This window comes from Ceratotherium simum, chromosome 9 (assembly GCF_057802395.1).
Source record: "Ceratotherium simum simum isolate JZ-2026a chromosome 9, ASM5780239v1, whole genome shotgun sequence".
NCBI classification, from domain to species: domain Eukaryota; kingdom Metazoa; phylum Chordata; class Mammalia; order Perissodactyla; family Rhinocerotidae; genus Ceratotherium; species Ceratotherium simum.
Genome location: NC_141908.1, coordinates 11,111,941 through 11,137,525, shown reverse-complemented (window position 1 = coordinate 11,137,525; position 25,585 = coordinate 11,111,941). Strand labels below are relative to the sequence as shown.

The 25,585-nt window shown below is 42.3% G+C and overlaps 1 protein-coding gene across 1 annotated transcript in view; it reads right to left on the bottom strand.

Annotated features, from left to right (window-relative positions):
* The window catches only part of SCTR (secretin receptor), a 75,937-nt gene extending 50,967 nt beyond the window's left edge, over positions 1–24,970 (bottom strand). The window contains exons 1-2 of the mRNA XM_004423899.3: positions 24,911–24,970; positions 4,135–4,255 (exon numbers count right to left, since the gene is read on the bottom strand). Of these exons, the coding sequence (XP_004423956.3) occupies positions 4,135–4,255; positions 24,911–24,970 (181 nt within the window). The remainder of the gene's footprint in view (positions 1–4,134; positions 4,256–24,910) is intronic.
* Between the last annotated feature and the right edge of the window lie 615 nt (positions 24,971–25,585).

Below are 25,585 nucleotides of genomic sequence, written 5' to 3'. Positions count from 1 at the left end.
ACAAATCCATTTATAATGGCACAGAAAAGAATAAAATACTTAAGAATAAACCTAACTAACATGGAGAAAGACCTACACTTTGAAACCTACAAAATGTTGCTGAAAGAAATTAAAGAAAATACAAATAAGTGGAAAGACATCCTGTGTTCATGGATTAGATGACTTAAGATTGTTAAGACGTCAATATTACCCAAAGCTATCTATGGATTTAATGCAATATCTATCAAAATCCCAATGGTGTTATTTGCAGAAATAGAAAAATTCATCCTAAAATTCATATGGAATCTCAAGGGACCTAGAATAGCCAAAACTATCTCAAAAAAGAATAAAGTTGGGGTCTTATACTTGCTGATTTCAAAACTTATTACAAAGCTACAGTAATCAAAACACTGTGGTACTTGCGTAATGACAGATATATAGACCAGTGGAATGGAATACAGAGCCCAGAAATAACACCTCACATATATGGTCAAATGATTTTTGACAAGGGTGCCAAGACTGTTCAATGGGAAAAAGATAGTCTTTCAACAAATGCTTTTGGAAAAACTGGATATCCACATGCAAAAGAATGAAGTTGGACTCTTACTCTATACCATACACAAAAATTAACTCAAAGTGGACCAAAGATCTAAACATAAAAGTTAAAACTATAAAATTCTTAAAAGAAAACATAGAGGAAATCTTCACAAGATTGGATTTGGCAATGATTTCTTGATTCTGACACCAAAAGCACAGACAACAAAAGTAAAAATAGATACAATGGACTGCAACAAACTTAAAAACTTCTGTGCATCAAAGGACACAATCAACAGAGTGAAAAGACAATCTAGAGAATGGGAGAAAGTACTTGCAAATTATATATCTAATAAGGGGTTAATATCCAGAACAATAAAGAAGTCCTACAACTCAACAACAAAAAAACAAAAAACCCTATTTAAAAATGGGCAAAGGACTTGAATAGACATTTCTTCAAAGAAGATATACAAATGGCCAACAAGCACATAAAAAAATGCTCAACATCATTGATCGTTAGGGAAATGCAGATCAAAACCACAATGAGATACCACCTTACACCCATTAGGATGGCTACTATCAAAAAATAAAGAAGCAGAAAATAACAAGTGTTGGCGAGGATGTGGAGAAATTGGAACCCTTGTGTACTGTTGGTGAGAATATAAAATGGTGTAGCCACTGTGGAAAACAGTGTGGTGGTTCCTCAAAAAATCAAAAATAGAATTACCATATGATCCAGCAATTCTACTTCTAAGTATATACATGAAAGAATTAAAAGCAGAGACTTGAAAAGATATTTGCAAGCCCACGTTCATAGCAGCATTAATCACAATAGCCAAAAGGTGGAAGCAACCCAAGTTTCTTTCAGTGGATAAATGGATAAACAAAATGTGGAATATTATTCAGCCTTAAAAAGGAAGGAAATTCTGATACATGTTACATTGATGAACCTTGAGGATGTTATGCTAAGTGAAACAAGCCGATCACAAAAAGACAAATATTGTATGATTCCACTTTTATGAGGTACCTAGAATAATCAAATTCATGGAAACAGCAAGTAGAATGGTGGTTGCCGGGGAAAAGGGGAGTTGCTTAATAGGTATAGAGCTTCAGTTTTGCAAGATGGAAATAGTTTTGGAGATTGGATGCACAACAATGTAAATATACTTAACATGATGCACTACGCATTTAGAAATGGTTAAGGTGATAAATTTTATGTTATATGTTTTTTACTACAATTAAAAATTTTTTTAATTTAAAAATGGTTAAGATGGTAAATTTAATGTTTATGTGTATTTTACCACAATTAAAAAAAAACACTGACAACAAATGCTGGCGAGGATGTGGAACAACAGGAACTCTCATTCATTGCTGGAGGAAATGCAAAGTGGTACAGCCACTTTGGAAGACAGTTCATCAGTTTCTTACAAAACTGAACATACTCTTACCATACAATCCAGCAATCACACTCTTTTTTATTTACCCAAATTAGTTGAAAACTTATGTCCACATGGAGCAGCTTTAGTTATAATTGCCAAAACTTGGAGGCAACCAAGATGTCCTTCAGTAGATGAATGGATAAATAAAGTGTGGTACATCCAGATGATGGAATATTATTCAGTACCAAGAAGAAATGAACCATCAAGCCATGAAAAGACATGGAGGAAACTGAAAATGTATATTACTAAGTGAAAGAAGCCAATCTGAAAAGGCTACATACTGTATGCTTCCAATTATATGATATTCTGGAAGAGGCAAAACTACGGAGACAGTAAAAAGATCAGTCATTGCCAAGGGTTGAGGGGAGGGAGGGATGAATAGTAGAGCACAAAGGACTTTTAGGGCAGAGAAACTACTCTGTATGATAATATAATGGTGGATACATGTCATTATATGTTTGTCAAAACCCACAGAATGCACAACATCAAGAGTGAACCCTAATGTAAACTATGGACTTTGGGTGGTGACGTGTCAATGTAGGTTTACCAGTTGTAACAAATGTACCACTCTGGTGGGGGATGTTGATGGTGGGGGAGGCTGTGTGTTTGAGGGGGAGCAGGGAGGATGTGGGAACTCTCTGTACTTTTCACTCAATTTTAGAGTGAATTGCTCTAAAAAATAAAGTCTATTAAAAAAATTCACATAACATAAAATTAACCATTAGCCATTTTAAAGTGTACAATTCAGCGGCATTTAGTACATTCACAGTATTATGCAACCATCACCTCTATTTAGTTCTAAGACATTTTCACCACTACCAAAAGGAATCTCTAAGCAGTTACTCTCCATTCCCACCCCTCAGCCCCTGACAACTACTAATCTAATTTCTGTCTATGGATTTGTTTAATCTGAACTTTTCAGATAAATGGAATCATATAATACATGGCCTATTATAACTGGCTTTTTTAACTTAACATGTTTTTAAGATTCATCCATGATGTAGCATGTATCAGTACTTCATTCCGTTTTAAGACTGAATAATATTTCATTGTATGTATATATAGTACCACATTTTGTTTACCCATTCATCCATTGACAGACACTTGAGTTGTTTCCACCTGTTGGCTACTGTGGCTAGTGCTGCTATGAACACGCGTGCACAAGTCTTTGTTTGAATACCTGTAATGGATTCTTTTCTTAATGCTACACCCCTCCTTACCTTTAGATGAGGGAAAGCAAAGAAAATAAGTTAGGGAAGGGGACAGAAATAACATTAACATTTAAATATCAAATTAATAATATTTAAAGTCTCAATTAATAATAACAATTATTTAACATACTTTATCTCATGTATCATTATAATTCTGAAGTAGACATTATCACCTCCATTTCCAAGATCAGGAAACCAAGGCTCAGAAGGTTAAATAGGGCCGGCCCCATGGCTTAGCGGTTAAGTGCGCATGCTCCGCTACTGGCGGGCTGGGTTTGGATCCCGGGCGCGCACCGACACACCGCTTCTCCAGCCATGCTGATGCCGTGTCCCACATACAGCAACTAGAAGGATGTGCAACTATGACATACAACTATCTACTGGGGCTTTGGGGAAAAAACAGGAGGAGGATTAGCAACAGATGTTAGCTCAGAGCCGGTCTTCCTCAGCAAAAAGAGGAGGATTAGCACGGATGTTAGCTCAGGGCTGATCTTCCTCACAAAAAAAAAAAAAAAAGAAGAAGGTTAAATAATTTCTCCATGGTCACACAGCCAGTAAGTGTCAGCCAGCATCGGATCCCAGGTTTTTCTGACCACATACTGCCTGTCCGACTACCTCACTCATCAAACTGTCAGTGGAGATGAGAGAAAGGATGAGAGGTACACTGCCTTGACAAGTAATTCTCACCTTGGTGAAGTCATCATGCGTGTGGTACATCATACTGATAGTACAAACACACTGGCTGTATCCACAAACCCAGAGAAAGAAAGAGTTGTGATGATCTGGCTTTTTGGGCGTGTGTAGACTGTTCATCAGGATAACTCCAGACCCTTCCCCCAACTCATTATCAGAATGAATACAGCTGGTCCATCCCCCGACATCCCCATCTTGGCTGAGAGGACCAGCTTCCCCTGACCCAGAGGGACTGGACACGATCCATGCCCAAGAGTGGACTAAGGTGAGCCAGGTACCTAGGGTTGGCGGCTCCGTGCCCAGGTCTCCTGTCCTGTCTTTGGAGAGCTCCTGCAGGCACTGGTCCTGTTCCTCCCGCAGCACCCGCAACACATCACACAGCCGGGGGAGGGCTCCGACCTGCAAGTCCAAAACCAAGAATGCTCATCATTGCCACTAACTTGATTCTACCACACGAGGATGCCCTGTGAGCAGGAATGGGGCTAGACCACGGGGATTCAAAATGAGGAAGGCAAAGCCACCGCCTGCAAGGAGCTACTAATCCACAGCGACGTGGAGGCAGCCACTCCTGGGAGAGAGTTGTCCCATCAGCTGGGACAACTATGATGCCCAAACAACCCATGGCCTGTCCACTGCAAATCTTGTTCTTAAGTTTATCGTGGCTCCTGAGTCCAAGGAGCAGTTTGCTTTCTGGGCACCTTACTATAGCCTGTAGGACTTCATTTGTTCCACTCCAACAGTGTTTATTTCTCAGGTTTTGCGAGCCTAGTTTGGTTCAGACAAGGTCTTTGAAACCTACCATTAACCAGCTCCCTGTCTTACAGAAGAGAGCATATATCCAACCCAGACGAACAGCAATGGCAGGGAAGAGTTGGACAGGAGGGCGGAGGAAGGATTGGCACACAGTCCTGGCCTCCTAGCTCTTCCTAGAGTAGATTTCCAGAGCATGGCTCCATTATTTCATTTGTGCCAGAGACTTGATAAATACAAGAGTGAATGAATGAATGAAAAACTGAACACATCAATGAATTGGACTCTTACTTTACTTTTCATGGAGTATGGAATTTTAATATTACAGGGTCTTTTCATCTACATTAACTTATTCAATTCTCAAAACAACCCTGTAAAGAGAGACAGAAAAGGAAACTGAGGCTCATGGTGGTTAGAGGATGTGACCAAGGTCATACACCCAGGGCTCCCAACTTCAGAAACTAGCATTTTGAGAGGTCAAAAACCAGGTTTTATATCCTTTTGTCAACCCTACACTAATGCTTTGCAGATGGAAATTCCAACATAATGGAGTAGGGGAGAAGTCCCCAGAGAGAAGCCCATGCTCCAAAATGGCACAAGTAAACAAAAGCTCTGAGCCAGAGAAGGGCAGCTAAGGTAGCACTGTATTCAAATGATTCCAAAGGCAAGCATAAATAATCTCCTGATTATCTCCTATTTGGGAACCTCCATAACTTACCACCCTTTACTAATGCAGTCAGAAAAGATCTGTTCTTCTCCCCCCCAGTACCTGACACCAACTGGCTGGGTTTGTGGTCCCCACGAGACACAGACATCAACTCCCCTGGCCTAGAGCCTGTGATCAGCCACAACAGAGCTGCTGCAGAAACGCCTGCACCCATCCAGCTCTAAGACCACATTATGCTCCTTCCTTCCCCATCCCTCATTCTTAAGTTTCCATCCCACTCCCGACACTACAGCAAATTACTTCATCACATTGCTTGTTTATTTAGACTCTCACATTGAAACAAGTGGTTTCCCTGAGAATACAGTAATTGTCAAGAGAACTGGCATTGCATGCAGCCCCACGTGCCCATACGCTTATCTTCTTGTGAGGTTCTCACTGAAGCCCACCATCTCCAGCACCCTCTGGCTTTTCAGTAGAACAGGTTGAGTAGGGGCCGGCCCCGTGGCTTAGCGGTTAAGTGCGTGCGCTCCGCTGCTGGCGGCCCGGGTTCGGATCCCGGGCGAGCACCGACGCACCGCTTCTCCGGCCATGCTGAGGCTGCGTCCCACGTACAGCAACTAGAATGGATGTGCAACTACGACATACAACTATCTACCGGGGCTTTGGAGGAAAAATAAATAAATAAAATCTTTAAAAAGAACAGGTTGAGTAGAAAAACCCACCTACAGGTTGTCAGGCACTGACTTTAGTTCACTAAGGATCTCAAGTAGGCACACATTCTGTTCAGCGCCACTTTGAAACTAACTTTACTCTTAAAAGTTGAGAAATTGCTGGAGGTAGTGTGAACAGGTACAATCTTTTAAGTAATTTAATCATATGTTAAGTGTCACAAAAATATTCATACCTTTTGGCCCATTGACTCTACTTCTGGGAATGCATCTCATATGTTGGAAAAGCTTTATATAGAAAGATTGTGTTGCAGCTTTACGTCTAATAGAAAAAAAAAGAGATGGACCTCTGCTTCCGGGAATATGGAATAGATGTACTTTTTCCTATTACTCCCACTAAGTACAACTAAAACCCTTGACATTATATATAAAATGAGCATAAGAAGACTCTGAAATGCAGTGAGAAAACAAAGTGGCTAAGACCTTGGGACCCAAAGAAGACACAGTGGTGAGTTCCCTGAGTTTTCTTCTCACCTCATATATCCCATTACTGGAGCTGAAGAAGTCAGCAATAAGGAAATGCAACCAGGTGCTGACAAAAAGTCCCCAACAAAAGCCTGCTCTCTCTTGCCAAGGACCAGGAAAGAGGAAGCCTAGCAAGACAGAAAACTTATAGACAAAAAACACCCTACTCCAGCCAAACATCACAGAAAAAATTGTAGCCCCACCCCTCTGAAAGGCCAAGTGGGGACCCAGGACTTCCACTTCTTCCAGGCTGTAACACAGCACCTCAACCTCCTTGCCAGCATAATGCCAGAGATGGCCAAGTAGAGAGCTGGAACTTTCATCCCTGCTATGTGGTAACAAAGTTCCCTCAGCCTATGAAGTCAGTGGAGACTATCTCAGAAGTAGACCTAACCCAGAAGTAATGAGGTGCTCCTCCATCTCCCCACTGGGGTGGTGTCAGAGGAGGCCTAGTGGAGACTCCGGACTTTCACCATCACCCAGTGGTAATGAGGACACCTCCACTTCAGTGTTAGTGGAGACTATATGGAGAGCTGATACTCCCCTCCCCACTCATCAGTAAGGAGGAGTCCCCCTCCCTTCCAAGTGTCAAATGAGGCAGAGTGGGAAAGCTGGACTTCTACTTCCATCCGGCAGTAATGAGGCAGTGCCCACCTCCCTCCCTCCATCAGAAAAAGCCAACTAAAAGAGAAGGTTTAAATGAGATCCAGAGCCTTATAACAATACAAAGATGTCCAACTGTCAATCAAAGATCACTTATCATATCTAGAACCAGGAAGACATTAAACTGGATGAAAAAAAATAATCAATGCCAACACTGAGATGACAGAAACGTTGGAATGATCTGACAAAGATTTTAAAGCAGCCATCACGAAAATGCTTCAATGAGCAATTATGAATATGCTTGAAACAAAAAAAGACAAAGTCTCAGCGAAGAAATAGAAGATATAAAGAAAAATAAAATGTAAATTTTAGAACTGAAAATGACAATAATCGAAATAAAAAGCTCAGTGGAAGGGCTCAGCAGAATGGTAGTGGTATGAGGGGATAGAGGAAATAATCAGCAAGTTAAAAGATAGAACAATAGAAATCACTCAATCTGAACAACAGAGATAAAATAAACTGAGAATAAAAATGAACAGACTTTCAGGAACCTGTAGGACTATAACAAAATATCTAACTTTATTTCATAGTAGTTTTAAAAGGAGAAGAGAAAGAGGGTGGGGCTGAAAACTTCCCAAATTTGACAAGAGACATACACTTACAGATCCAAGATGTTGAACAAACCCCAAAGAGAATAAATCTACAGAAATCCACAACTAGATACATCATAATACATTTTTGAAAACTAACGACAAAGAAAAAAATATGAAAAGCAACTAGAGAAAAACAACACCTTACCTACAGGAGAAAAACAATTATAATGGCAACTGATTTTCCATCAGAAACTATGGAAACCAGAAGAAAGTAACACAATATTTTTTGGGTGCTGAAAGGAAAGAAGTGTCAATACAGAGCCCTATACCCAGTAAAAATATCTTTCAGAAATGAAGGAGAAATCAAGATATTCTCAGACAAAAAAACTAAAAGAATTTGTTGCCAGCACACCTACCCTAAAAGAACAGCTAAATGAATTCTCTAAACAGAAAGGAAAAGATGAAAGGAGACTTGAAATATCAGAAAGGAGGAAAGAACACAGTAAGCAATAATATGGGTAAATACAATAGGCTTTCCTTTTCTCCTCCAGTTTTCTAAATAATGTTAAGGGTTAAAACAAAAATTATATCACTATCTGATGTGGTTCTAAATATATGTAAAGAAAATCTTTAAGACAATTGGATTACAAATGGGGGATGGTAAAGAGACTTAAAGAGAGGTTAATATGTCTATACTTCACTAGAACTGGTAAAATGATAACACCAGTAGACTGTGATAAGTTATGTATACATATAATGCAATACCTAGAACAACTACTGAAACAGCTATTCAAAGAGTTACACTCAAAAACATTACAGATGAATTGAAATGGAATTTTAAAAATTGTTCAAGTAACCTCAGGAAGGCAGGAAAAAGAAACAGAGAAATGAAAAACTGAATGAACAATAGAAAACAAAAAATATAATGGCAGACTCAACCCCTCCATCCATAATTACATTAAATGTAAATGGTCTAAATATACGAATTAAAAGAGATATACTGGTATATTGGATTTTAAAACTTGACTAAACTATACGGCATCTACAGGAAACTCACTTTATATATAATGATATGGGCAGGTTGAAAGTTAAAATGATGAGAAAAGATATACTATGCAAACAGCAATCAAAGAAAGCAGGAGTGGCTATATTAACATAAGATAAAGTAGACTGTAGAGCAAAAACAATGACCAGAGATGAGAAAGTCATTACATAATGATAAAAGGAACAATCCATCAAAAAGATATAGTATTCCTAAATGTGTATGCACCAAACAACAAAGCTGTGAAATACATGAAGCAAAAACTGGTAGAACTGAAAGGAGAAATAGTTCTACAAATACAGTTGGAGACTTCACAGCCCTCTCTCAACAACTGATAGAACAACTAGTCATTTGAAAGTCAGCAAGGATCTAGAAGAACACTACCAACAAACACAATCTAATAAACATTTATGGAACACTTTATCCAACAACAGCAGAACATACATTTTTATCAAGCGCCCATGGAACATATACCAAAAAGACCACATTCTGGGCCATAAAACAAACTTTACAAATTTAAGAAAACTGAAATCATACAGAATATGTTCTCTGATCACAATGGAATCAAACTAAAAGTAAATAACAGAAACATAACAGGAAAATCTCAACATATTTGGAAAGTAAGCAACATAATTCTAAACAATCCATGAGTTCAATTTTTGAAAATCAATCAATGTAATCTACCCTATTTACAGGTAAAGAAGAAAAACCACACGAGCATATCAATCAATGCAGAAAAAGTATCTGACAAAATTCAACACTCATTCATGACAAAAACTCTCAGAAAAATAGAAATGGAGGGGAACATCCTCAACTTGATAAAGAACATCCACAAAAAAATCTATAGCTAAATTATACTTAATGTGGAAAGACTGAATGCTTTCTCCCTAACAATGGAAATAAGACAAGGACATCTACTCTCACCATTCTTACTCAACATAGTATTGGAAGTTTTAGCTAGTGCAATAAAACAAGAAAAGGAAATAAAGGCATACAGATCAGAAAGGAGGAATATCTATTTGCAGATGACATGATTGTCTACGTAGAAAATCCCAAGAAATCTACAAAAAATTTCCTACTACTGGGTTCAGCAAGGTCTTAGGATATAAGCTAAGCATATATAAATGAATTGTTTTTCTATATACTAGCAATGAACACATGGATACCAAATTAAAAATACAATATTACTTATAATCAATTAAAATAATGAAAAAATAGGTGTAAATCTAACAAAACATGTACAGGACTTGTATGCTGAAAACTACAAAATCCTGATCAAAGAAATCTAAATAAATGGAGAAATATATCATATTCATGGATTGGAAGACTCAACATGGTAAAGATATCAATTCTCCCCAAATTGATACACAGGTTTACCACAATTCTTATCAAAATCTCTGCAAGCTTTTTGGAGATATGACAAAATTATTCTAAAATTTATATGGAAAAGCAAAAAACAAGAATAGCTGAAACATTTTTTTTAGAAATAAAATATTTATTCATAATTGCTAAAACTTGGAATCAACCTATTTTTAAATAGGTCTATGGATAAACAAACTGTGGTACATCCATAAATGAAATATTACTCAATGATTAAAAAAAAAGAGGTATTAAGTCGTGAAAAGACATGGAGGAACCTTAAATACATATGCTAAGTGAAAGAAACCAATCTGAAAAGGCTACACACTGTATGATTCCAACTATATGACATTCTGGAAAAGGCAAAACTATGGAGACACTAAAAAGATCAGTGTTGCCAGGGGTTCAGGGGAGGGAGTGGGGGGGATGGATGAATGGGGAAGGATGAATAGGTAGAACATGGTGGGTTTTTAGGACAGTGAACATATGCTGTATGATACTGTAATGATGGATATATGTCATATATTTGTCAAAACCCATAGAATTTACAACACGAAGAATGAACCCTAATGTAAACTATAGGCTTTAGTTAATGTACCAATACTAGCTCATCAATGTAACAGATGTACCACATTAATGCAAGACATTAATAATAGGGGACACTGGAGAGGAGGGGTTGAGGGGGTATATGAGAATTTTTTGTACTTTTTTCTCAATTTTTCTTAAACCTAAATCCACTCAACAAAATAAATGCTATTAATTTAAAAAAAAAGTGGGAGGAATCAGTTTACCTAATTTTAAGACTTATTATATAGCTGCAATAATCAAAACAGTGTGGTATTGTTAGAAGACTAGGCAATGGTGTTAGAGCAACTGAACACCTACAGACAACAAAATGAGCCTTGAGCTAAGTCTCACGCCTTACACAAAAATGACCTCAAATTGATCATGGACATCAATGCAAAACATTAAACTAAAACTTTTTAGAAAAAAGCATAGGAGAAAATCTTCAAGATGTAGAGCTGGGCAAAGATATCTTACACTTGACACCAAAAGCGTGATCCATAAAAAGAAAAATTGATAAATCGGACTTTATAAAAATTAAAAAAACTTTTGCTGCATGAAAAATCATGTTAAGAGGATGAAAAGACAAGCTACAGACTCGGAGAAAATATTTGCAATCCACATAGTTGAAAAAGGACTAATATCTAGAATATATAAAGAACATTCGAAACTCAATAGCAAACAAACAAAAATCTAATTAGAACATAGGCAAAAGGCAGGAAGAGACATTTCACAGAAGAAGATATACAGATGGCAAATAAGCACATGAGATGTTCAACATTATTAGCTACTAGGTAAATGCAAACTGAAACCACAATGTGATATCACTACATGCCTATCAGAATAGCTAAAATAAAAAAAACAGTGACAACAAATGCCGGCAAGGTTGTGGAGACACTGGGTCACTCACACACTGCTAGTGGGAATGGAAAAAGGGACAACCACTCTGGAAAGCAAGTTGGTGGGGTCTTAAGAAAAGCTATACATGCAAGTATTATATGACCCAACAATTGCGGTCCTGGGCATTTATCCCAGAGAAAGGAAAACATATTCACACAAAAACCGTACACAAACATTTATAGCAGTTTTATTCATAACAGCCCCAAACTGAAACAATCCAGATGTCTTTCAATGGGTAAATGGTTAAAAGAAACTATGGTACATCCGTACTATGGAATTCTACTTAGCAATAAAAAGGAACAAACTATTGATACATGCACCAACCTGGATGAATCTCCAGAGAAGTATGCTGATGGAAAAAAGCCAATCCAAAAGATTACATACTATATGATTCCATTTATATAACATTCTTAAAATGACAAAATTATAGAAATGGAGAACATGTTAGTGGCTGTAAGGAAGAGGTGGGAGTGGGAGGGAAGTGGGTAGGATCCGTGGGGTAATAGGAATGTTCTGTACATTGACTGTATCATTGTCAATATTGTGGTTGATCATCAAACCCTAGCTCACTTGGAAACACTAAGAGAAAAATAAACATTTATTGCCCTACGCTACTGAGATGTTTGTAATTGTTATGCAGCACAGCTGACTGACACAGGGTGGGAAATAGATTCTAGAGCAGCATCAATGTGTGTAGACAGGGAGTGAAGTTTCCCCAAAGCGGGTGGCAACTTCCACTGTTGGGGATTGAAGAAAGGGGTACCCCAGCAAAGAGGACTCTTGAGAGCAATGAGCAAGATTAGAAACGAGAGAACACCTATAATGGGAACCCCCCTCTGAGAAAAGTTCAACTTCCTTGGTGCCTTTCCCTGGGACTATAGAAAAAATAATAATCAGAGGACAGTTTAACTTTTTCTTCTCATCCTACATTTTTTAAAAAGATGTAATAAAATATACATAACATAAAATTTACCATTTTAACCGCGTTTAAGTGTACCATCCAGTGGCATTAAGTACATTTACAATGTTGTACAATTACCACCACTATCCATTTCCAGAACTTTGCAACATCCCAACAGAAACTCTGTATCCATTAAACAATAACTACCCATTGCCTCTTCCCCAGCCCCTGACAACCTCTACTTTCTGACGCTATGAATTTGCCTATTCTAGGTACTTCGTATAAGTGGAATCATACAATATTTGTTCTTTTGTGTCTGGCTTATTTCATGTCCATCTTGCAGCATCTATTAGAATTTTCTTCCTTTTTAGAGCTGAATAATATTCCATTGTATATATATACCACGTTTTGTTCATCCATCCATCTGTTGATGGATACTTGGGATATTTCTACCTCTTGACTATTGTGAATAATGCTGCTATGAACACGGATGTACACTTATATCTTAGAGTCCCTGCTTTCAATTCTTTTGGGTATATACCCAGAAGTGAAATTGCTGGATCATATGTTAATACTGTGTTTACTTTTTTAAGGAACCACCAAATTGTTTTCCATAGCAGCGGCACCATTTTACATTCCCACCAGCAAGGCACAAGGGTTCCAATTTCTTCGCAAGCTCATCAACCTTTGTTACTTTTCTGTTTTAATAACAGCCATCCTAATGGGTATGAAGTGGATCATCCCATATTTCTTTTACACTTGATCCTTTCATTAAAATTTAATAAACCAAGATAATTTTGTGTGGTGGTGGCATGCCAACTAAAGAAATACATTGTGTCCACTGATGTCTGTGCGACAGCCACAGTATTCTGCTGAAAGGACTGAGTCCAGGGCTTCCAGATGGTGACCAGCCATGTGGGAGTGAAGGAGTCAGGCCCTCAGGGTTGTGGCTGGGAAGACTGTGTGTTCAATGCAGCAACCATTTGGTAGATGCCTTGGTGGAAGAATGAACAGGAAACAAGCCCCCTTATTATCTAAATTAACCTGGACAAGTGGAGGAGAGGCTGATATTCAGTAGCCATATGCATGTATATTTATGCATATATTTCTATATATTTATTAAATTTAAAAATATTAAACATAATTTTACTTAAAATTCACATGAGAAGTGATGAAAAAATTGCTAAAATTTATATAAAATTTCCCTCAAAATGAGAGCTATTAATCCTTAAAAGTTCCCTTTAAACAGATTTTATAAAACATTAAGTTTGTATAAGTACTTTTTAAGAAAAATTTTACTTGTACAGTACTAGTACCAAAGCTTTTATAATGAAAAAGAGCAGGTCCCTTCCCTAACCTTTACCTGCTCTCTGGAGGCAACCCCTTTCAACTCTTTTTAGCTGTTTATTTTCATTTGTATCTCCATATTTTAAAATTATATTCTTATACTGCTATTTCTTGGTTTATTAATTTGAGACATTATCAAAAACTGTCTATGATGGAAGATAAAGATTTAGATGTTTTTAAATCTTCCTACATATATTTCTCTCCCTCGTATATTACATGTCCTTCTCTTGATTTAATTTTTAGTTAAATGAATGGTCTGTATTTATAATGACTTATTTTGACCATGAAATATTGTTCACTGCTGAGTCTAGTCATGTAAAACAATTATGTCTCTTTTGTACATTTTGTTTTTTCCTGAGGTCAATGATTACGTTGTTTTTTCATTTGATTAGTTTTCTATGTCCACATAGCTAATTTTTCCAAGCACTCCCACAGCTCTGTTAGCCGTCTATCAGTATTCTATTTGTTTTACCAGTGGAGACCTCTCTCCCACAGTCCCCTGCCTCTGCTCCAAGCCGGGCCTGAGGCCTGGCTGTGGTTTTGAGTATCTTCTCCCCAACTTTTCTGGCTAGAGTCCCATTTCCCAGATCCCTGTCTTTTTCCTTGCTTTACTTCCTTGTTTTACGGAAGCACATGCTCTAGTAACTTTCTAAGAAAGCATTCATAGGAGATAAGTTTTTTAATCTCTGCAGGAGTGAAAAACCTTTTATTAATTTGATTAATTATCAAATTAATTAATAATTTGGGTAGAGAACTCCAGGTTGAAAATAATTTTCCTTCCGAAGTTTGAAGGCATTTCCCCTTCTCTCTTCCTGTGTTGTTGATAAGAAATCCAATTCTGATTCCAAACTTTTTGTATGTGACTTTTTTGTTTCCTCTCTAGAAATATTTAGGATTTTTCTTTGTTTATAGTTATTTTTAAACTCCTTGAGGAAATGGTTCTTTTTTTATTCATTGGTTAGATACTCAGTGGGCATTGCTATCTGAAGATTTGTGTTCTTCATTTCTGGGAATTTTGAAAATATGATGTTATCTACTTTATTATTTCCTCCCTTCACCTTCACTATTCTGTCTTCCTGGAATTCATGTCAGCTGAATGATGGACAACCGGGAGCAGTCCTCTAATCTTTTCACCTTTCTCTGCTCTTCCCCACCATCCTATCTATGTGATCTTCTTTCTGGGAGATTCCGTCACACGCTTGATTTCCATGCAGCCTTTCTTATTCTCTGGTGATTCCTTTTCCACAGCATCCTCTTTTCCACACTTCCTCTTCTTGGCTCTGGCACCCGTTTTAAAGAACTGTGAGTCAGGATAGTATTTGTTGTAGACGTGTGTTCTAAGTTTTTTCTCCTGCTTGCTCTCTGTTTTCTCTGTTTCCTCTCTCCTGTTTGTTGGCTTCCACGTTGGAGGCCTTCCTCAATGCCATATTTAAGCTTCAAGCACTAAAGTGGTCCTTGGAACTTGCTGTTTGTTGACTGGTGACAGTCACTATAAAACAATCAGGCCGAGAGGGACTCCATGGTCAGGTCTATGGGGCGTTTCTCCTCCATGTTTGGGGCCTTCCCAGGGTGCTGCAGGCCAATTGGACAGATTCTCATGGATGCCCCTCCACCCACTGTGGGCATTTGGGTTATTTTTCACATACTGCTACCACTACTTCATTCACTTTCCGTTTCCCAAAGATTTCCTGAAATCTCTGCTTGCCATCGTTGTCTCTTGTCTTGTTTTCTGACTTTGTGGGTTTATACCCTTTTGATTCCCTTTTTTTTTTTTTTGTGAGGAAGATCAGCCCTGAGCTAACATCCATGCCAATCCTCCTCTTTTTGCTGAGGAAGAATGGCCCTGGGCTAACATCCGTGCCCATCTTCCTCCACCTTATATGGGATGCCGCCACAGCATGGCCTGACAAGCAGTGCGTAGGTGCGCGCCTGGGATCTGGACCTGGGCCGCCAGCAGTGGAGTGTGCACACTTAACCGCTACGCCACAGGGCCGGCCGGAGAATACATATTTTTAAATGTACTTAGGTCCGAGGTGCTGTTTTTACTACCAGACAGCACCCCATTCTTGGCACCAACTATTTTGGTATTTTCTGCTCAAAACTTCACTTATGGGCCGGCCCCATGGCGTAGTGGTTACGTGCACGTGCTCCGCTGCTGGCAGCCCGTGTTCAGATCCCGGGCGCGCACCAACACACAGTTTGTCAGGCCATGCTGTGGCGGCGTCCCACATAAAGTGGAGGAAGATGGGCACCGATGTTAGCATAGGGCCAGTCTTCCTCAGCAAAAAGAGGAGGATTGGCATGGATGTTAGCTCAGGGCTGATCTTCCTCACAAAAAAAATTAAAAAAGAATATAAATTAAAAAAAAAACTTCACTTATGACACCAGTATGAGGGTTTTTTCCTCGTACTGACAACCAACTCTCCAACTCTCCAGACACCAGCTTGGGTGTCCTACAATTCAGTTCAGTTCTGACACTAACTACCTGGAGTTAGCACAGATCCAACAGGTTAAGGTCTCAGTCCCACAATACAGCTCCTAGTTCAGACACCAGTCCAAGTCCAGGCTGTCTGTACCACTGACCAACAACTATAAATTGGAGGTTCCCATGACCCCCTCCTTGGGTTCAATAATTTGCTGGAACAGCTCACAGACCTCAGAAACGCACTTTACTTACTATTACTGGTTTATTATAAAGGTTGCAACTCAGGGACAGCCAAAAGGAAGAGATGCACAGGACAAGGAAGGGGATACATGGAGCTCCCATGCCCTCTCTAGGTACGCCACCCTCCCAGGGCCTCAATGTATTCACCAACCTGGAAGCTCCTGAACCCTGTTGTTTAGACTATTTATGGAAGTTTCATTTCATAGTCATGATTGGTGAAATCATTGACAATGGGTGATTAACTCAACCTCCAGCCCCTTTCTCCCGTCCCGTGGTTGGAAGCGTGGGCTGAAAGTTCCAACCCTCTAACCACTTGGTTGGTCTTTCTGGTGACCAGCCTCCATACTGAAGTTATCTAGGGGCCTCCAGCCACCAGTCCTCTTATTAGGATATAGGAAGTCACTCCTTACTTTGGAGATTTCGAGGGTCTTAGAAGCTCTTGTATCAGGAACTAGGGACTAAGACCAAACATTATAACAAAAGATGCTCCTCTCACCTCCATCACTCAGGAAATCACAAGGGTTTTAGGAGCATTTTGCCAGGAACCAGGGATGAAGACCAAATATATATTTCTTAGTATATCACACTGAGACATCCCGTTTGAAATGGCAGATTAACCATATGTATTTATTTACTCTGCCCCTGGGCACTCCCTTAAAATGACAGTAAAGGAATCAAAAGGGTGGGGCCGGCCTCGTGGCGTAGCGGTTAAGTGCACACGCTCCGGGGTTCGGATCCGGGGCGTGCACCTATGCACCGCTTGTCAGGCCATGCTATGGCGGCATCCCATATAAAGTAGAGGAAGATGGGCACAGATGTTAGCCCAGGGCCAGTCTTCCTCAGCAAAAAGAGGAGGATTGGCATAGATGTTAGCTCAGGGCTGATCTTCCCCACAAAAAAAAAAAAGGTATTCTCCCTAAATTTAATAAGAGATTGTCAGAAAAAAATTACTAAATAGTGCTTTTAATAATTAACCAAAAACACACATTACATATACTTTCCTCTTTAGTTTCAGAGTTTGAGTCCAAGTGATCTTTACATCCGGAGTTTTTAAAATATTGCTAAACTCACGTAAAAGTTTGGCTTTTTAAATACTTGGACCTCAAATTTTTCACATAACTTTTGTCTTTTCCTGGAATTTTGATTTAAATTTCTTTTTTCTTGTTGATCACAAAATTCGTAGGCCTTCACCTCATCAACTACATTTTATATTTGCACTCCAGGGTTCTGAATAGAACAACGCTGTGTAATATTGCCAACCAGCTTCTCTGGCACTTTCTTCAAGGTGCCGTTTGACCTTCTGTACTAAATCCTTTCTAGGTCCGTTGCAGTGGGTAAATTCTACTCTTCTGTATCCCACATTTTAGATTCAGTTTTGGCTTTGCTGGGGTATAACCTACTGCAATTTTTTTTTTAGAAAAGGCACTTAAGTTGTAAACTTTCTAAGACTTTGCACATCCAGTAGCGTCTCTGTAGAGAGTGTCACCTTTGTGTCTCACTCAGCACCTTGTGATGGCTGGCCCACTATAGTGCACAAGTTCATGCCTGTTGTTTGGTGATTGTGTGACTAGCTTCTACTGCGCCTGTCTTTGGGGGATTTTCTCAGATGGTAGACATATTTTGAGGTGTCTGCTCAACCTATCTGCTAACAACTCCCCCCTGGGAAGGACCCCTTCATTCTGAAGCAGGTTGGTTTATGCTGTGAGGTTCCATCTCACTGATCGGACCAATGGAGAAAATCTGACCCAGTTTGGGACAATCTGCTCTCTTCTCTTAGGTTTTTGGTATTGGAATGAGGAGTAAGGTCAATCTCTCCCATTCCTAAAGCATGTAAGCTTGACAGCTGTGGGGCAGCCATATTCTATCCTTTAGAAAGCAACAGAAAAATCCAGTCTGCAGAGAGAGAATAACAAAGCAGACCCCAAAATAATAGACGAAAGGTGTCAAGAGAGAGTTCTGTTAGCTATTTTAGAGTTTAATTTTGGACTCTTAAATCTGAAATGGTGAAGTCTGGGAAGAGATTTAATAAAAACCTATTGCATTCTGAAGAAGGTGAAAGAGACTCAGCATCACTTTGCTCATCACACTTTATAATTACTTGCCTGCCAACTTGATACTGGAAAGAAATAATTTCAAGAGGAAAATAAAGGAAATACTAGTCTAGTTTATACAGTGAGAAATAAGAAGAGGGAACTCATTATCCACAGCAAGCTCAATACACAAAATTTCATCATTTATTGGGCACCTGCTGTATGCCCAACGATCATCACCGGGGACACCAAGGTGAATGGGACATGGTTCCCACTCTTGAAGCTCATGGTCTCCAAGGGGGTCCAGAGAGGTCAAAGAGAGCGCATGGTGGAAAGCAGCAACCAGATCACGAGGAACCAAAGGTGGCAGCAGAGGACCCCCAGGAGGTGGTTCCACCATTTAGACAAGAAGTGAGGATTGTTGAACCTGGAACAGCAACACCAGCAACATCCCGTAAAGAACAGGGCCTAGATGTGACAGTGAGTAGGCAGATTCTGCAGCAGCAGGCAGTGGATTGAATGTGGGAGTGAGGGTGGGGGACAGTGTGATCCTGTGAGTCTGGTTTGGGTGTCTCAATGGTCTCAAGAACAGCGAAAACAAGGAAAAGAGAAGGAGGCTTGGGAGTTAGAGTAGGATGAGTCTGGAAGGTTGGATTTATGACATGGTGGGACTGCCAAGGAAGATCACAAAGCAAGAGTGAGCAGAGGGAAGCGAGCAAGGGCCAAAGACAGAGCCTGGGAAGTGATTCTCACAGCTGAGAAGACAGAGCACGAGAGGCGGGATGGGAACAGGAGACTGTAAATAGCAGAAGCCAAGGGAGGGGAGAGTGGAAAAGAGGGAGTGTCCTGGCACTGAATGCCTCCGAGAGGCTGGGGTTCCATGCCCCACTCTGCCCAGGACAGTCCCGGTGTATGCCTGCTCCCTCAACGTCATTATTTATAGTGTCCCACCTCTCTCATAAATCATGTGGTCACCCTAGGTAGGTCCAGGACTGGAAAGTGTGTAGTGAATGTGGCAAAATGAAGGCCACACATGAGACTTATTTCAGTGGGTGGTGGGGTGGAAGCCAGGTTGCAGTGGTCTGAGAAATGAGTGGAAGTGAAGGCAATGATGGTAGACACTTCTTCCAAGAAGCTACCCATCAGGGGGCGGAGGTAGAACTGTGGTTAGAAGGCCCAGAGTGCAGAGGAAGGGCTCTTTACTGCCTGGGCTGGACAGACTTGGGCAAGTTGACCAGCTGATGAGGAAAAGCCGGTCAAGAGGAAGACAGTGAGGACTGGGCATGATGGCTGCATTGTGTCATCTCAGGAAGGAAGTCTCTGTGAATGGGAGGGGGAGAGATTGGGAGGTGTAGGGACTGGCCTCAAGCAGGAGGACAGCCTCTCTTCACTTGGATGGTGTTAAGGACTGAATGTTTGTGTTCTCCCCAAATTTATCCATGGAAGCCCTAAGCCCCCAGTGTGGCCATATTTGGAGATAAGGCTTCTAAGCAGGTAATTAAGGTTAAACGAAGTCATGAGGATGGGGCCCTGATCTGATAGAATTAGTGTCCTCATAAGAAGAGACACCAGAAAGCTCATTCTCTATCTGTCTCTCTGCACCCGCTCAGAAGAAAGGCCATGTGAGGACAAACAGCAGTCTACAAGCCAGGAAGAGAGCTCTCACCAGAACCCAACCCGGCTGGCCCCCCATCTGAGACTTCCAGCTTCTAGAACTGTGAGAAAATAAATTTCTATTGTTTAAGTTACCCAGTCTGTGGTACTTTGTTATGGCAGCTGAGCTGACTAAGACAAGTGGGAAGGAGGGTACAGTTTAGACACATCTCTAAGGGCAAGATGTTGGTCAGAGGAAGTTCATTCCTTGACTCTCGGAAAATGAGAGATAAACTTGTCTTTTGAAAATGAAAGTGGAGGTGGTAAGGTCAGGAATTTGAAAAGACATGTGAACATCAGGGAGCCTCTGAGAGCCACGGGTGAGGGAACTGATGCTGGACATGTGGGGACTCTGGGGAAGACTGGAGAATCAGGAATCCTGGCAGCATGATGGCCTGGGGCTGCAGCACATGATAAACCAGGGATGTCCCCTCCCCAAATGCCCCTTATCTGTCTTCAGAATGTTGAAGCAGGGTGGGCCCCAGGATATTCTTATTTTCTCGAGTCCACACGAATGCTGAGCAGCCCTCCTGTGTTTGGAATGTACGCAAGCAGACAAGGTCTGAGTGCTGTGGGTTTCACCTTGGGCAGCAGGTTGTCCCAGAGCCCGACAGATCCGTGGTGAGAAACCTCAGCTGGCTGAGGGCAGGGAAGCAGGGACCAAATCAGGGGCCACGGAGGGGCCGCTCTGGTGGTGGAGCTCTAAGCCTGGTTATTAAGTCTGCGCTTTCAACAAGGGCTGCCAGGAAGACAGCTATGCCCTCCCTTGGCATGGGAGCAAATGACAGGGTTGGGATCGTGGGGACAGGGTGAATGGAGCAGAGCTCTTTGGGAACGCAAAAGTTGATGCCAAAGCTAAGAGAAGGACTCCCCTAGGCAGTTTTGGAAGTGTACCTCCTGTTTGTTTGCTTCTGTGACCCCAAGCTCATCTCTGGTCCCCTCAATAAAATGCTGTGTGTAATTCAGTATTTGTTTTGTGTTTCACAAAGCAATTAGATTAAACTGAAATTAATGTCATTTCAAGGTTTTGGAGAGAATTTTATGCCAGCCCCTTGGGCACCAGAAACCAGAGGAGGCCTCTTTATGGGAGCATACGCAGGGACTGGTTAAGAACACCCAGGTTTGAGTTCTCATGCCACCTGTCCAGCCGGGACACCTTGATGAATGGCTTCACCTCTTTCTGAGCCTCAGTTTCATCTGCACAATGGGAGTAATGATTGTTGATGCGAGAATTAAGTCAGCAGGTTAGCAGAGTATCTGGTATGAAATAAGTTTTCAGTAAGGGAAGATTTTATCATCATCATCATCATCATTCACATTACTTTTAGGGATAGTAAAAATTTAAAAAGAAATCCACAAATACTTTCTCAGAAAATCAGAAAGTGATTTTTCAGGTATTGAAAAATCCCAGTGACCCTCCTCTGAAGGGTTAGCAATGGGCAGCTCCTCAGGTGGCCCTTGCAAGCTTCTTAAAATTCTCACAGAGCTCGTCAGCCTCTGGATCCAGGCACACCACAGAAAGGGGCAGGACCACCATGTGCCGGAAGCTTCTATGTGCCAGATCCCATACTTGGAGTTGTTATGTTTCTGAGCCATCAGCTGAGAAGGGGTGGAGACAGGAGGGGGAAAAGTGGGAAGGGAGGGTGGAGAAGATCAAGGAACCCATTCCCTGCAGAAGTCTTTTTGTCTGGAAACGGGTTTTCATCAGATACACCTGCTTCTGTCTTCCGGCTCAGATTCCCTGTCAGCAGCCCCACTGCCCTGAATCCAACATGCAATGAACACCTGTTGTTAGTCTTGTTAATGTTCTTCCCCTGAAGCATAACAACCTTTAAGGCAACGGTTCTCAACCAGGGGCAGTTTTGCCCTCCTGGCCTCCCAGATGATATTTGGCAAGGTCTGGAGACATTTTCCGATGGCACAACTTGGAAAGATGCTACTGGCTTCCAATGGGTAGAGACCAGAGGTGCAGCTAGACAGCATACAATGCACAGGACAGGCCTCAAAACAAAGAATTATTGGGCTCCTCTCCCTCCACCCTGTTCCCATGATGCCCACCCATAGTTTCCTCCCATGCCAAGGGAGGGCATAGCTCTCTTCCTGGCACCCCTTGTTGAAAGCCCAGATTTAATAGCCCAGATTACAGTGTCAAAGTTAAGAAATCCCGCTTGAAGGAAAAAGCAGCCCCACACACCCCGCTTAATTCACTAGGGGTATCACATTGGCAGTTGGCCAGAGGCTATGGATTACAAAGCCCTACCTTGATAATTATTTCTCCTTTGCTTGACACATTTGTGTACAACTTTGTAAGCAATAATTGCTTTCAAGAAGTCATTCTTCATTACACATTGCTATATGAAACCACCACAGCTCAATACACTCCTTGTGGACAACATCATCATTTCATTCATTCATTCATTCATTCAACCAACACACACTCATTGAGCTCCCTCTTACACTGTGAAAAGCTCTAGGGATAGAGGATGAACAAGACAAAATCTCAACGCTCAAACTCGAAGTGTGTGTATTGGGGAGGGGGGGAGGGTAGATGTTCTAGTAAATAATTACAATATTGTTGCAGGTAAAAGTCCTCCTGAGACACATGGGGGTGGGGGCAGCAAAAGGAGGTGTGGTCAGAGTTTCCTATGGAGGTGTCAGAAAACTGGCCCCATCAGCCATCATCACTTTTTGGTTTCCATTTGCAAGGGACCCTCCTGACACCTCCCTATATGGAAAGGCAGGGGGAGTAGTAATAAGCAATTTGGCCTAATGACACCCTGTTAAGAAGATGCCTATGCTCTCCCTCAAGGGGGAGCCCTAATTGAATAAAAAATTTTTTGAATACCCTTAAATTTCAAAATCAAAAGTCTGACCACACAGAGTTAAGCAAACAGAAGGAAAGCAGAGCTTCATAGGCTGGAAAACACTCCAACCAAAGTAGGTCAGTTCCACTCCTATTTATTAAAGGAGTTCTCTGCCAAGACGGTTGGGACCTCAGGTCTGCATAATCCCACAAAATAACCAGAGGACCAAGACTTATACACAAGAAACCATCTTGTAATAATACAAGGCAGTGCATGAGTGTATGAAAATGACATGTAAAGACAAAGGATGCCATGGACTGAGCCCTGGGTGGCTGGGAATCAAGAGATCTGGGTTCTAGTCCCAGCTTACCACTAACTTGCTGGTTTGGGGCAAGTCCCTTCTCTCTGTGGGTCTCAGTTTGCTCCTCTGTAAAATAAGGGAATTGGACCAGAGCATAATGAAGCATCCTTTCAAGGCACACTGAAGACTTGAACCAAGTGAAGGCTCTCATTTCACCCTCTGCTTACACTTGAGATAACCTGGGGGCCCCTTGAGATTAAAACATAGGTTGAACCTCAGTCCTGAAGCCCTGCCACCTATTTATTTCTTCTAACAACCTCAGTGTTACTGCAAATACTTAAGAAAGACGCTGGGAGGGTCACAAGGAGGGAATTGTTGCCTCTCCCATCCCTGGGCACTGAATAACAACACACGTCTAGGCTGTATTTGGCTTTACATTGTCCCCAGTGTCCCAGGTGGCATTTCCCCAAATTGGGAGTTCAGACTAATGAGTGGGTACTGTTGCTCTAGCACCTTCCAACACCAGCACTGCCACTGAGGAGAAGAGGTTCCAAGGTTACAAGGGAGCTGGGAATGAGAGCCCCAAATTCCACTCTTCCAAACTATCACTGCCAGAATGTCATGGAGCTGCCAGAAAGCTGGGCATCTCCTGAATGTCAACGCTCCCAGGAGCTCCAGGAGCAGAGGTCTTTCTTACAATCAAATAGGAGAGGACTACAGGAAGGCAAGGTCATTGGATCCCAGGAAGGACTTGTCCAGGACAGAGATTAGAGACTCAGAATTGGGTCCCCAAGCACTTTTCCTGAGGAGTTTCTTGGGACAGAGGACATGGAGGCCAGTTTAGAATGCTGGTGGGAAGGAGTGGTTCTGGAATGGGCACTCCCACTCCCCACTCCCCATCCCACCACCCCCTCCCCATTCCTTCCATCCAGCCAGTCTGGGTGCAGCCACTCTCTCCCTTACAAATCCCAGCAGGAGAGACCCGGGATTCCCAGGAGTTTCCATGGGAAGAAACACAAGCCACCCACTCTGCCTCCTTCTCTTTTCTCTTCCAGCTCCTCCCTAGTCCTGGTGTGCGGAGACCAGCTGCTCCCAGGAATCCCCAGACACGCAGACATTAGGGAGGCAAATCCCACAGGAGAGAGGAGGGAGAGAGCTGCCGACGGTCCCATTACAGACCCAGAAACTCTCGCCTGACGTTTTTGAGGTTTTTCCCATCTGTAACCCGGTGTGCGTGGAAATGTCAAGGCTTTGGGACAGATGGATGTGGGCTCCAATCGTCTTTTTCTGGGGCAAGATTTTGGCCTCTCCGAGGTTCGGTTTCCTGGTCCGTAAAGTGAGGGTGACAATATCAGCCTCGAAAGGCGATTATAAGGTTTCAGTGAAACAATAGAGGAAAGGTGCCCAGAGGTGGCTGCAGAATTTCCGTCGAGGGCAGACAGGAGGAAGGGGTGGGTTGGCGGGCGAGGGGATTTTATCTTAGGGCTGCCTTCCTCTGGCGAACATGCTGTTTTTATTTTGGGGGATGGGGCCCTCTGGAGAGGAGCTGATAGAAATTATTGTTGCGGAGGACGAGGGTAAGAGTTCTCACCCCTCGGTGGAAGATCTGGGGGTCCCCCTCCACGCCCATCCCGCGTAGGACCCGATGGGTGCCCCTGCCCGCGGAGGGGCGCGGTACTCACAGTGTGAGAGGCGCAGAGCAGCAGCAGCAGCAGCAGCGACGGCGGCGGGCGGGGTCGCATGGTGCCCGGCGCGCCCCCCGCGAGCGCCCCGACGGCCTCCCGCCTGTGCGCACCGCCCGCTCCGGATCTCAGCGCCGCCCGCTGGGTCCCGGACCACGGCCAGCCGCCGCGTCCAGAGGAGCCATGGCTGGGCCACCAACCCGTGGCAGGCCTCGGGACTGCCCCTCCTCTGACGAGGTGGCCGCGCGCACTAAGCGGCCCAGCCCATTGATAAGGACGCGGCGCTGCCTGCTCTCCTCCACCCGGCCCCGACTGGCGGGGGGCCGGCGCGGAGGCGGCAGGGGAGGAGGCAGAGGGAGGGCGCGGGGCCCGGAGCCGGCTCCCGCACGTTCGGCCCGGGGGCGGGGGAGGCTGACAGCCTTCGGTGCTGCAACACCCCCACGTCCGGAAAGAGCACTCTTAAACTCTGGGTCAGCCCTGCCACAACCTTGCTGCGTGCGGACGGGCAACGTAGACCACCTTTTTGCGCCTCAATATTCTCATCCCTAACAACGCATCTAATCATCCCACCTTCGGCTTGAAAGAAGGTTGTACTAGTGCCCTGTGACATAGCGAGTGCTCGGGAAACGCCTATTGCATCTATTCTGTGGGACAGCTACCTTGCACTTCATTCCC